General features: G+C 37.1%; 1 protein-coding gene across 1 annotated transcript; it reads right to left on the reverse strand.

Moving 5' to 3' along the window:
* Positions 1-403: 403 nt before the first annotated feature.
* LOC129904100 (J domain-containing protein spf31-like) lies at positions 404-12294 on the reverse strand. Its single transcript, XM_055979632.1, has 9 exons — positions 12121-12294; positions 7039-7129; positions 6887-6947; positions 5829-5906; positions 2524-2597; positions 2015-2128; positions 1829-1936; positions 893-931; positions 404-768 (listed from the first exon to the last, which is right to left on the reverse strand). The coding sequence occupies exons 1-9, from the start codon at positions 12243-12245 to the stop codon at positions 682-684; spliced, it is 777 nt and encodes a 258-aa protein (XP_055835607.1). The 5' UTR covers positions 12246-12294; the 3' UTR covers positions 404-681.
* Positions 12295-12828: the final 534 nt, after the last annotated feature.

Below are 12828 nucleotides of genomic sequence, written 5' to 3' on the forward strand. Positions count from 1 at the left end.
TCTTTGTTACTGTACGGAGGTCGGGTTTGTATCTCCTACATGATTTCAATTCCTGAGGAAGATCAGTCTTTATTACTGTATAATGCTATTGGCCTCTTAGCATAGTATGTTGTAGACCTAATAATTAAGATGAACTTAGAAAAGTTGATAAAATTCATCAGGTGAATGTAGTTACAGATGTTTAGAATAAATATAAAATGCTACATCATAGAAATATTTTCATGGAACAGATTGTTTAAGAAAAATCTTCATTAAAATGTAGTACAGTTTTCTTTTTGAAAAAACATAGGTTGACCAACAAAAGCTTCCAATCACATATGTTCAACATCTCTACACTCACTTCTAATGCATATAACATATCACAACTAGTCGTTTTTCAACTCCTGTAATAGAAAAATAGCAGTACTATAATGGAGATTCAAGTTCCATAGATGAAACTTCAAGACAATATCATAGAGTTCCACTTACAGAACTGAAACTCCATACTAGTGACTCCTATTTCACCTCTATGGTATATGTCAAAATGGCGTTAAAAGAACTATCACAGGGTGCTTAGCATATTTTGCTGCAGAATAATTAATTGTGCTATGGATACAAATTGATACAGGCGTGAAGCTTACACTTCATAGCAAATTAAAGCTTTTAACATCACTGAAACAAAACTAATTGAGTTACATGTGTTTAACCTCGTTTCACAGGTCTTTGAACGTAAGATTTATTTGGATCTTCTGTTTTCAACTTTGGAGGCCGAATTTCTCCTTTCTTAACCTGCAAAAGTAGAGAAAACTCGTTCACTCGCATTTCTTCAACCTATAAACAATCCCTCATAACCTTCACATGGGATGACAAAAGTATAGTGTTTGCAATATATATAAGGTAATCACAGCCTTACCTTCTTTCCTCCCTTCATGAAATCTCTCCAACTGGACACCTGATGACAAATAGAAGAGAAGGGTCAGAAAAATAAACTCAATTCAGTAAGTCTAGATTTTAGAACACATCAGCTGTCTTACACTGTACAATTTCATATCATCATGAATATTAGGTTCAACACAATTATCATGTTCCAAAGACCTTGGGTGAAATACAATTATCATGTTCATCACCAGGGATTGTGGTAGGATGGATAGAATTCCTCCACCCTTAACCAGAAGTCTCTACTTTGAACCCCGAAAATGGAAAAAATTCTGGTAGAGAGTGCATCCCCGTTTAATGAGTCTTACATGGCAATTGGCACAAATCCAGATTAGTCGGTGCCCCAAAACGAATCCAGATTAGTCATTTGCTCGGCTCCTGTAGCGTCGTGTCTTCGGCTCTTAGCTAAGAGATAAGATATCCTATGACCCAGCACAGAGACAGAATACCCCGCCCCCCGTTTTAAAACAAGAAGGAATTCTGCTCATTTTAAATCCACATCAAATACAACCAGAGGACATACGAAAGGTTATACTTCTACCAGAAAATGTACATAAAATTGAACATATAATCCTAACAGCAATCATGAAGCAAGACTATTAAGTAGTTGGTATAAACTTTTACCATGCTGAATTATTTGAAAGAAAAACACACTTGAAATGAACATACAATAGAATTCAAGTCAGCTGGTTGAAATGGAAAACCAGATAGATCATATACAAGCCACATGGGAAAAAGCATCACCTCTGAGAATAAAACAAACATGCCAAAATATAACATTGGAACCTTTTCTAGGACAAAACAAGATGTGAACCAACACTGGACAATTGACTATATATATAGAAGTTCGTAATATAAGTCTGCAACGTTTGTGTATCGCGAAACAGAAAGGTATAATGCATTGAAAACTAACCCTCTTTTCTCTAGTTCCTTCCCACTGCTCCTCATGCTCACGCTTCCTTTTCCACATCTCTTTTGTTTCTTCCTCATCTTTCTTCAAGCGGCCTTCCTCTTCCGATATCTACACAACATCAAGATACAAATTCTCAATAAAGATCTAAGAAACATGACGGATAAGAGAAGAAACTGGTATAAGTACCCTCATTGCCATTTTTCTCCTCCTCCATTCTTGGTCTGTCAAGATTTCTTTAACCTTCAACTTCAGCTTATGCTGGAATTCTTCTGATTGCTCATGCTCTTGGTCGAATTTTCCCTTTTAGTCAAGAAATCAACCATCCCAAATTAAGAAACTAATTTTCATGGTTACATAGATTTTCCTAAATGTTCAATTAACTACTAACAAACATCCCCTGATCTCAACCTTATGGGGTAGAAAACATGAGGAAATCAACAAAGTTTAACTAGCAGATAAGTGAGAGAAAGCCCAAAACACAGCTAGTTGCTTAGAGTAAATCAAGGTGCCATACAAGCACAGTTCAAGGTGGTTGTGGGTTGCGGAATGATTTAACACGGTTCTCAATGTAAGAAAAAAGAGGCCACCCAAAGCTACAGATAACATCAGGAAGAAAACAATTCCAGCTAATCACATTCAAGTTGGGAAAATTCTGATGAGAAGACAATGCAGAAGAGCCTATCAAAGATAATTACCTCAGTTACTAATGATTTCAATTTACAAGCAGTATCTTTCTTAAGCTGCTTCTTCCACTTTGCTCTCAGCTCTTCTGTGATCATACCCAATCGGAAAAAACATAAAGAGACATTTCAGTGTCAGACACAAGCCACACAAAAAGATACAGATCAACGAAGAACATTATGGCTTCCACTAATTTAGTGACAAAACAAGACTTGCATCACCAAACAAAAGAAGCATTTGCCATGTTATTCTGACCATAAGTACGGCCAAATATATAAGAAATAAAAGTTATGGTGATGTCCACAACCAAATAATAACAGAAACAGTTTCTATGTGTCCGGAGTCTAAAGGGCCACAATTTGAAGCTAAATTCCAAAATGAACAACGAATTGTGGGATGAACCAAAAGGGACAAAGCGCCCCATCCCAGCAACAAGCAAAAAGTTTGACGGCCCAAACCAAACGGCCGTTTGGCATGTGGGCCATTTTTTAAAATAAATTAGTTGTGTAGCTTTACATGACTCATTTACTAATATTTTTTAATTAAGTGTTGGCAAGCCAATGACTAGCCTTTTAAAAAAAATTAGAAGTCGTTGGCAACCACACGACTAGGTAATGAATTTGTTTATTGTCAAAATAATAGATTACTTTCAGGAATTCAAGAAAAAATAATAGGTAAACTTTATGTATTGTTGTTCTTTGTTACTTTAAAGGAGGTTGGGCTTTTATCTCCTACTTAATTCTCTTTCAACTAATTAGTAGGTATGAGAGGATTAATCTCACATCCATAAAGACCAATGATTGATTTACTTGCCATTTTTTCCTATAGCTTCGAGCTCTCCAGGAAGATCAATCTTTATCACTCTATAACGCTATTGGCCTCTTAGCATAGTATGTTGTAGACCTAATAACTAAGATGAATTTGGATAAGTTAATAAATTCATTAGCTGAATGTAGTGGTAGATGTTTAAAATAAATATAAAATGTTACATGATGGAAATATTTTCATTAATAGATTGTTTAAGAAACAGGAATTAAAGATTATCTCAATTTTTCATGTGTATTAGTCCATGAATTTTTCCGGAATGTGTGACCGACTCCGTTTGAGCTCAAATTTTGTGGGTCCATTCATGACGACCTGTTAAATGATACTCATTGCTTTCAAAAGGACGATGTCGCTTTTTTGGAGTTTATGTGTCACAAAATAGGAATTTAGGATTATCTTGGTTTGTCGTGTGTATTAATCCACGAGGTTTTCAAAATATGTGCAACTAGTGTTTGTTTTGGACGGCAAAAGGCGACGGGCGCTGATTAATACCAAAAACTTAAAATATTTAATTGCATATATAAAAAACAAAAATAGCAATAGCAATAGCAATAGCAATAACATGTTAGCAAATATTTCAATTCAAGAACTAAAAGTAGATAGAAGATACTAAATTTAAAGAAGAAGAAACTAGAAACCATAGGAATGCGAAGTTGTGCACAGTGCACACTGCCTACTGGTTAAGAGCCGCGAAAGAAGAAGAAGGTGCCGCGAAGTAGAGGAGAAAGACGAAGAAAGAAGAAGAGAGAATACGTACCTTTTGCTGTAGTCTGAACTTTGAAGAAGAGAGTCGCGGTTTGGCTTTGTGCAAATAGACCCTAATATTTTCTTTTATTTTAAATTGATGTTAGTTTTATTATTAAAATAAAAAGTCGACGCCTTTGTCGCCTTTTCTCGCAGCGTGGCCTCTTGCCTTTGCGAGATTGCCTTGCCTCGCCTCTCGCCTCTCGCCAAAGGCGCTAAGGTGAGCACCTTTCACAACATCGTGTGCGACCGACTTTGTTTGAGCTCAAAGTTTATGGATCCATTGGTGACAACCTATTAAATGACACTAATTGTTTTCGAAAGACAAATGTCGCTTTTTTGGAGTTTATGCGTCGCTATAGAGGAATTCAGGATTACCTTGATATTTTGTGTATTGGTACATAAATTTTCCGGAATATGTGTGACCGACTCTATTTGAGCTCAAATTTTGTAGGTCCATTGGTGACGACCTATTAAATGATGCTCATATTTTTTGAAAGGGGACGTCATTTTTTTTGGAATTATCTCAATTTTCCATGTGTAATAGTCCATGAAATTTTCAAGATATGTGTGATTGACCTTGTTTGACCTCAAATTTTGTGGGTCCATTAGTGAGGAACAATTAAATGGCTCATTGTTTTCAAAAGGTGGACGTCACTTCTTTTTGGTGTTTGTGTCATGAATCGGGATTTCAGAATTGTCAATATATTCCATTCCAAAACAAAAGTAAATAACATTCAGGAATCTGAATCATTCAATCACTAGTCGTACGTTCAAAACGACTAGTCAAAAAAATGTTAAAGAATCAACAAGAAACAAATCCTCAAAAAAATACAACATACCCAGTGAAATCCCACAAAGTGGGGTCTGGGGAGGGTAGAGTATACGCAGACCTTACCACTACCTCATGGAGGTAGAGAGACTGTTTCCGAAAGACCCTCACCTCAAGAATATCAAACTCAAGTAAAAGAAGAAGAAAACAATAAATAAGCATAGCGTCTAAAAAGAAAAGCAATGTAAAGTCTACAATAAAAAAGCAATAACAACAGCAAATTAGTGTGATAATTGAAAAGTAATAACAACACAACTATAGTGGCACAACTAGTCCTATGACAGGCCCTAAACCGTCACAAGGCAAGACAACACTCTACACCTACTAGCCTTCTACCCTAATATGTGACCTCCACTATTTTCTATCTAAAGTCATGTCCTCGGTAATATGAAGCTGCTCCATGTCCTCTCTAATCAGTAATCACCTCTCCCCAATACTTTTTCGGCCCTAAATCCTAAAAAAATGATAAGGAAATTTTTCAGGATTCTGAATACCATTCCAAAATAAAATCATTAGCTAGTCATGTGGTTGCCAGCGACTTCTAATTAAAAAAATATTGGCTAGTCGTTGGCTGGCCAACACTTAATTAAAAAGACTATTAAATGAGTCATGTACAGATGCACGACTAATTGATAAAAAAGTGCCCCACACCAACCGGTTTGGTGTGGGCCGTCAAGCTTTTTTACTTGACCCTGGGGATGGGATGCTTCGTCCCTTTTGGTTCATCCCATAATTCATTGTTCAATTTGGAATTTTAGCTTCAAATTGTGGCTCTTTAGGCTCCGGACTCCAGTTTCTACCTCCTTTATTGTTTTGAATCAGGTAACATAGTTTCTACCTCCTTTATATGCAGTGAAAATGTAACAAGCAGGATAAAAGGAAAACAAGAGGACAAAATAAAGAAAAAGGACAGCTGACCTTTCGCTGCATTAACCTGGTTCAGAATATAATCCCTCTCCTGTGGATCGAGTAATAACTGCTGGGCTTTTGCTAAAGCTGCATATAAAATGACAACAATTTGGTCAAAATTTGCCCAAATTTTGGAATAGTGTTAACCTACTAAAGCAGTAACACAGTCAATTTATCAAAATTTCACTCTGCAAAACTACAATTAAGCTTTAAAAGACTAATTTTGACAATCAGGAAAGGGTTGAACTCCTTTATGATTCACTCCATTGCTGCTTCTGATTCTGCACGCAACATGTCTAGCACGATGTTTCTCCCAACAAATGAGGGAATTCTCACTCCAAACAGCTACTTAGACTGATGTCGCACTAATGCGACAAGAAACACCAACAGGACAAAGATTGTATATATAACTGTGGGGTATTGCAGTGTCTTTGAAAGTGGATTCTTTTGATAGTACTTAAAATTCTCTTGAAAAGAAAAAACTATTCCGACATTTGTTGTCAAGTGACGAAAACTGTCAAATTTTGCATTTCATAAGCAACCATGAGTCATTCAATATTGAAAACAAATGAACTGCACGTTCATTGAACCGATTGGAGAGTTGTCCTTCAGCCACATTTCTTGGATTAGTTCAAAAAGACAAACCTTCCATTATAATTAATATTATTCATCAGCAGTAAGCAATTCATGTGACTAGGGGGTTTCTTGAAGGTAGTTAACAAATTCAGTTATCCTACACTCAGAATTCATAATGCATAGTTGTATATCTTGCAGTTAAAATGCTATAGGAAGTGCAAAATCCTGTCACTTCGCCAGATTTATTCTAACCAAAAGAGTTCAGACAAATAGAATAATCCTTCACTCCAGAAACTACACTCAGAATTCATAATGCATAGTTGTATATCTTGCAGTTAAAATGCTATAGGAAGTGCAAAATCCTGTCACTTCGCCAGATTTATCCTAACCAAAAGAGTTCAGACAAATAGAATAATCCTTCACTCCAGAAACTACCTAAAATGAATGGAATTAAAAACAAAAGTGGCACACAGAAAGAGCATCTTCCTCACCGCCAAATGCCTCCTTTGCTTGTGGATGCTTGCACTTGTCAGGGTGAACAAGCAAAGATAACTGCAGGTAATTCAAGTGAGCATATTAGATAATTTGGCAGAATAAGGGAATCGTTTGAGTCAAATGGAAAATGTAATTGACAAATTCACACCTTACGATACTGCCTTTTCACTTCATCGATGGATGAATCAAATGGCAAGTTAAGATAGTCAAACGGGTTCAACTTGAAGCATGAAAGGATCCTGCATAGTTTTAAAATTTGAAACCAGATGACGACAACTTAGAATGATAGAAATAAGAAATAGATATAGAATACTAAATTGTTCTGACCAAACGAGCAACCCATATCAAAAAGCAAACACTCCAAGATACACACTCAAACACAATATTATTAAAAAAAAGGATAGCTTAAGCATCAATCATAATAAAGAGACAACCAAACAAGTAGTAACGAGGGTGTTAACAACAATCAGCGGCAATAGAATAACTGACCTTTTTAATCCATCAACAAGAACGACATTTACCAATATGAAATGTTCAAGAATGGATTAAGTAGAATAATTTTGACTTGAAAGATTAAAGAATATGACAAAGATGAGGATCATCTGACGAAAAAGTTCCACTCAAACTACATCACTATTTTCGAAGAAAATTCCATTTTGATTGTCTCACAAGTCACGGCTGTTCTATCGAATTCTTATGTGGTGCTTGCTACTTTGTTATGTATCTTCACATAGCACTCCCGTAAAATTCTTCTATTTCAGCCAAGCTTATTTTAGTTATGTTATCATACAGTCCTCTTGTTGAGCCTACATATGTGAATTGCATCAATTAGGCACCAAAATCTTGCCTAATCTTACTTTATTATCATTCTTATTATGAGAGCCAAACTTGTAGTGATATTTTTTGCCTTACTTTCTAGGCATAATATATCATTACCCCCTTGAACTTGACACTGTTTATTTCATGCATACCAAAAATAATTTTAGGACTTATTACCCCCTAGACTTGATTACTTGATAGCCTTGAGAACCCCTCCCCTGAGTACTTTTTAGGCGTAATTTATCACTATTCCTTGAGCCACTGTTTAGTTTGTGCATACCCAAAAATATTAGTCCTTATTACCCCCGAGACTTGAGTACTTGATAGCCTTGAGACCTCCCTCCCCTTGCCCCTCCCCCGAAGTGCCACCCAACGCAAAAAGTGGTTTCAGATGATACTAGGTAGGCGAGAATGTAATTCAAATGCCATAAGGCCCATATCAGACCATCCCAACAGTAAAAAGATCAAAATTATTATTTCCCAGAATTTATTTCCATATCCAACAGTTATTTCCCTTCTTCTCCCTATTTACAACAACAACAACAACCCAGTGAAATCCCACAACATGGGGTCTGGAGAGGGTAGAATGTACGCAGACCTTACTCCTACCAAGGTAGGACGGCTGTTTCCTGGAGACCCTCGGCTCAGTAAAAGCATAAATGCATAAAAAATGTTAGATAAGAATAGAATATTAAAAGCTTTATGAGAAAAACAACAAACAAATAACGAATAGATGACAAATAAATACAAATAAATAAAGACTAATAACAAATAACGATTAAATAAATAATGAAAGCGTCACAGGTAAAATTGAGTAATCAAAGCATAGAAAGTAATAAATAATAACAGAAATAACAGAAATCAGAAGTCAAAGCGCAAGAGATCGTAATGCACTACTACACCTATGAATAGAGAAGAATAACGAGACTATGAACTAGCCTTCTACCCTAATGTGGGTCCTCCACACCCTCCTATCTAAGGTCATGTCCTCCGTAAGCTGTAACTGCGTCATGTCCTGTCTAATCACCTCTCCCCAATACTTCTTCGGCCTACCCCTACCTCTTCTGTAACCATCTATGGCCAGCCTCTCACACCTCCGCACTGGGGCATCTGTGTCTCTCCTCTTCACATGTCCATACCATCTCAGTCGTATTTCCCGCATCTTGTCTTCCACCGAGGCCACTCCTACCTTGTCCCGAATAGCCTCATTTCTAATCCTGTCGCTCCTGGTGTGCCCACACATCCATCTCAGCATTCTCATCTCAGCAACTTTCATCTTTTGAATGTGAGAAGTCTTAACTGGCCAACACTCCGCCCCATACAGAAGAAGTCTTTCTTCTCCCTATTTCTCTCATGTTATTCCTTCTTTTCTCATATGTTAAAATCCTATCAATTTTCTTGGTCCCCATCTTTATTATATGACATTTCTTCCTCCCCACTTATTTTTTTTTGAGAAGGTAACATTTACTTTCTCCCCTCTTCATAACCTTGAAGATAAATATACTTTGTACATATGGATATCCGACTTCTTTCAAAACTTCATGGACAAATACAAAGCTTGACACAGATTCTTCAGTCAGATTATTTGTCCAAAAATTTCAATCTTCGTCTAATTTAGGATTTTCTTGTTCTTACATCTAATTTAGGTTTTTTCTTCGTCTTTAATTGTTTTTTATTTAACATGAGTTGGGGGTCAAGTTGCCTGTGGATATTTTTAGTGATATGACCCTGAGTTTCAAGGCAATCAAAAATTGTGATTTTGAAATTGTTGAAGAAGTCAAATGAACAAGTGAAAGAGTAGAAGAGGAGAGAAGAAAATTGAAGCTTTCATTGTGTTTAAGTTTGTTATGTAGCCTCATAGTATTTTTGTGTAAATGATGCGTAAAAAGAAAGGCATGTTTTCCCTGATGAAAAATATAAACAAATTTGGCAATGAAACTTTACAAATGCCTTGTTCGATTTGGGCTATGCACCTATGGACCATGAAAAATAGTCCCCTTGTAAGTACAATTAGCTACCACACGGTTCAAACCTCAGTGGATGATGGATCTGCCCCTGAACCCTTCACGGATTCATACATTGCATTAAACACAATAAAACTTCATTTTTCTTCAATACTTCAAATCTTTTGCTTATTCTTTTGACTTCTTTAAGTATCCCAAATTCCCAACATTTGATTGATCCGAGAACTCAGTCATACCATTGAAAATATCCACAAGCAACTTGACCCTAGCCTGTGTTAAATCCGATACTTAATTAGACAAAAAAAAACTAATTTAGACCAAAATTCAAGTTTTAAGACATATATATTCCAACTTTTTCAATCCTCAAAAGCCCCTGCAACCGAAGACTCTCCTTCTCAGGTTTGTATTTGTCCGTTGAAATGGTAGACTCACTTGTCCAATGTCATTTGAATCCCTTTTCTAAGCCAAGTGACACTTAGAACTGTTGAGGCTATCAAATAGCCAATTGCAGGGCTAGCTATGATAAAAAATAATTCAGATATGCACGGAACAAACAGTGCAAAGTTCAGGAGGCAGTGATGTCTTACGCCGTTTTCAAATCTATTCAGTGTCAAAGCACCTTATCCATTCTTTGTTTGTTTGCATCACTTACCATCAAGTGCTTCCATAACCCACAGGAACTGAACAAGAGATGAGTACCCTTTAGATTTAAATCCTTTTAAGTTGAAAATAGCCCACCAAACTTCAATTTATAAGTATAGGTTCACGGTTGATGACCGAAAAAGTATTGGAGAGAGGTGATTAGACAGGACATGGCACACCTACAGCTTACCGAGGACATGACCCTAGATAGAGGATATGGAGGTCTAGTATTAGGGTAGCAGGTTAGTAGGTAGTGGAGCATCGTCTAATTCTCTTATCATAATCAGTATTATTACATTACTCTTTTACTATCTTATTTTTCAATTTTATTATTACTTGTTGTTTCATTTGCTTGGGTTGTCGTACTACTTGTCATTGCTACTATTCTTTTATCCATTATTTTCAACATGGCTTTAACAAGGGGGTCAACCCAAGGTGATCTAACTCACTTAGGCAGTATAGCAACTTAGACTCAACCCTTTCTTTTTCCTTTCCGATCTAGTTCAACACTTAGCCAAAGCTATGAGATCAGAACAACACTAGCACATATAGGAACAATTCCTAACTTTGTATTAAACTCGTGCCACAAAGAAGCATACAAATGTTTAGCCTTAGAAAATTCGACCTAAGCCAATTTGCCTGAGACTGGTCTGCTTGTGCCAATAAATAGGCCACAGCACCCAGTCACATGCCCACTAAGTCAATTGACATCCCCAACTGATAGGTCAAATTCAAATTCAAAATTACAAGTCTTATCTAAAATGTTGACAAGCCACAAACAGCTAAAAACTGTCCAACCGCCCAACTACCCACGCATGTGCGAGACACACTCGGGCAGCCTTCAAATCTGGCCGCCCAGCTTAGCGCGTGCGCATGTGCCTGTGTTGTGCCCAGGTGCAACCCCAAATAGCTAACCATTGTGGTCCAATCTCTTGAGCCATTTGTCCTTACCCAACACTAAGCCCTCGAACTTGTTTAGCCACGACCTTGCCACGATCACACCCTCGCCTTGCTTTAGCTTTGCCCAGCCTTTGTCATGCCTTAGCCACGCCTTCCCTCGCATGCCTTAGCCACGGCAATGCCAAGGTCTTCCTCAATTGAACTTTCTCTTGACTGATTTCATTGGGCATTGGCTAGGTTCATCATGTAAATCATTAGCCAAGTTCGAGCTACTCGAACCGTCAAGTTGAGGGTCTAACAGCTTCCTCACTATTGTATTTCTTTTTCATGCCTAATTTTATTTGCTTTACTTAAGTCAAAGGTCTATCAGAAACAATCTCTCTACCTTCACAAGGCAGTGTTAAGGGTGCATTCACACCACTCCCTACAGACCCCACTTATACATCTAACCCAATTCAGGCTTACGGAGTTCTTCGCCTCATCGACCACGATGGCGAGCTGGCTTAAATATTCTAATGGAAATCATTACAGCCAACACATGCATCTTTATTTTCTTCCTCCTTTTAATACGTCAAATATCTCCTCCATACTGCTTAATTTAACATATCAAATCATCACAGACACAGAGATTCCTCTGCCAATGAAATTATGGTTTCATAACTAATTTACTAGACTTATTATAAGTGTCTTACCATCCTTAAAGCTTCCTTTTTTTCCAAAGCTCATGTTAAGATTACTCGTCCAAATTAGCACAAAACTAAGCCTAGCTCATCACAATTTCATGGAGATATGAACATGCAAAAAAACGGACTATATACCAAACGATGAAGAACTAGAATTACAATTGATTAACCTAATAAAAGTTTCCATATGTAAAGAGCGAGATAGAGATAAAGAGGTGAAACCTGTTAACTTCGTTATCGCGCTCAACTTCACTGACCTCAGCGAAGAATTGCTTGAGAAGCGCATCTTCCTGTGCGGCAATTTTCGCCGGCGACGGTGCGGTGGCTGTATCGCTGTTGTCTCCCATTGAAAACGGAGCCTTTTGAGTTTGACGCTCCGATCCCAAAATGTTTTACGGTTTGACGCATTCAGAATTGGGCTCGATAATTATGGACTGGTCCATTGGGCCGATTGTGTGAATCTTAACGGGTTAAGTGCATTAGCAGCCACTTTAACGGGTGATTTACAAGAATGGCCATTGAAAGTGATAGTATTGAACTTTTGATCTCCCTACTTGATGCGCAAAATTTCAAGTTTAATAAGTTTTTCCCTTTGGACCCCTACTATATAGCCGGGTGTCTCTTTTTTTCAGCCTCGTGGATGGACGAAAGAAGGAAAATTACAGGACAGGACAATGAAGCCTTGAGAAGTAGACAACCAGCGGCAACACTTATAACTTTTTGTACCTTGAAATTTTTCCTATGAGATAACGAGAGGTTAAAAATTTAAGATCATTCATTTTCAAGTTCGCAGGGGTAATACACAAAATTTACTAATGGACAGTGCATCCATTAGTAAGGCTTTTTGTATTTCAAAGTGAAATTCAAATCTTTTTATTTTGTTGGTTTTCCGTTAAGTGTTCAATATCTGATCTGAAGCCTGATTAATTT

Source organism: Solanum dulcamara, chromosome 9 (genome assembly GCF_947179165.1).
Source record: "Solanum dulcamara chromosome 9, daSolDulc1.2, whole genome shotgun sequence".
In the NCBI taxonomy this organism is placed as follows: domain Eukaryota; kingdom Viridiplantae; phylum Streptophyta; class Magnoliopsida; order Solanales; family Solanaceae; genus Solanum; species Solanum dulcamara.

Excerpts from the sequence above, each read along its gene's own strand:
- LOC129904100 (XM_055979632.1), bottom strand. The coding sequence starts at position 12,245 with ATGGGAGACAACAGCGATACAGCCACCGCACCGTCGCCGGCGAAAATT. Across the intron at positions 6,948-7,038 it reads TGAAAAGGCAGTATCGTAAG|TTATCTTTGCTTGTTCACCC; the intron begins GTGTGAATTTGT and ends AATTACCTGCAG. Across the intron at positions 2,129-2,523 it reads TGAAATCATTAGTAACTGAG|GGAAAATTCGACCAAGAGCA; the intron begins GTAATTATCTTT and ends CTTGACTAAAAG.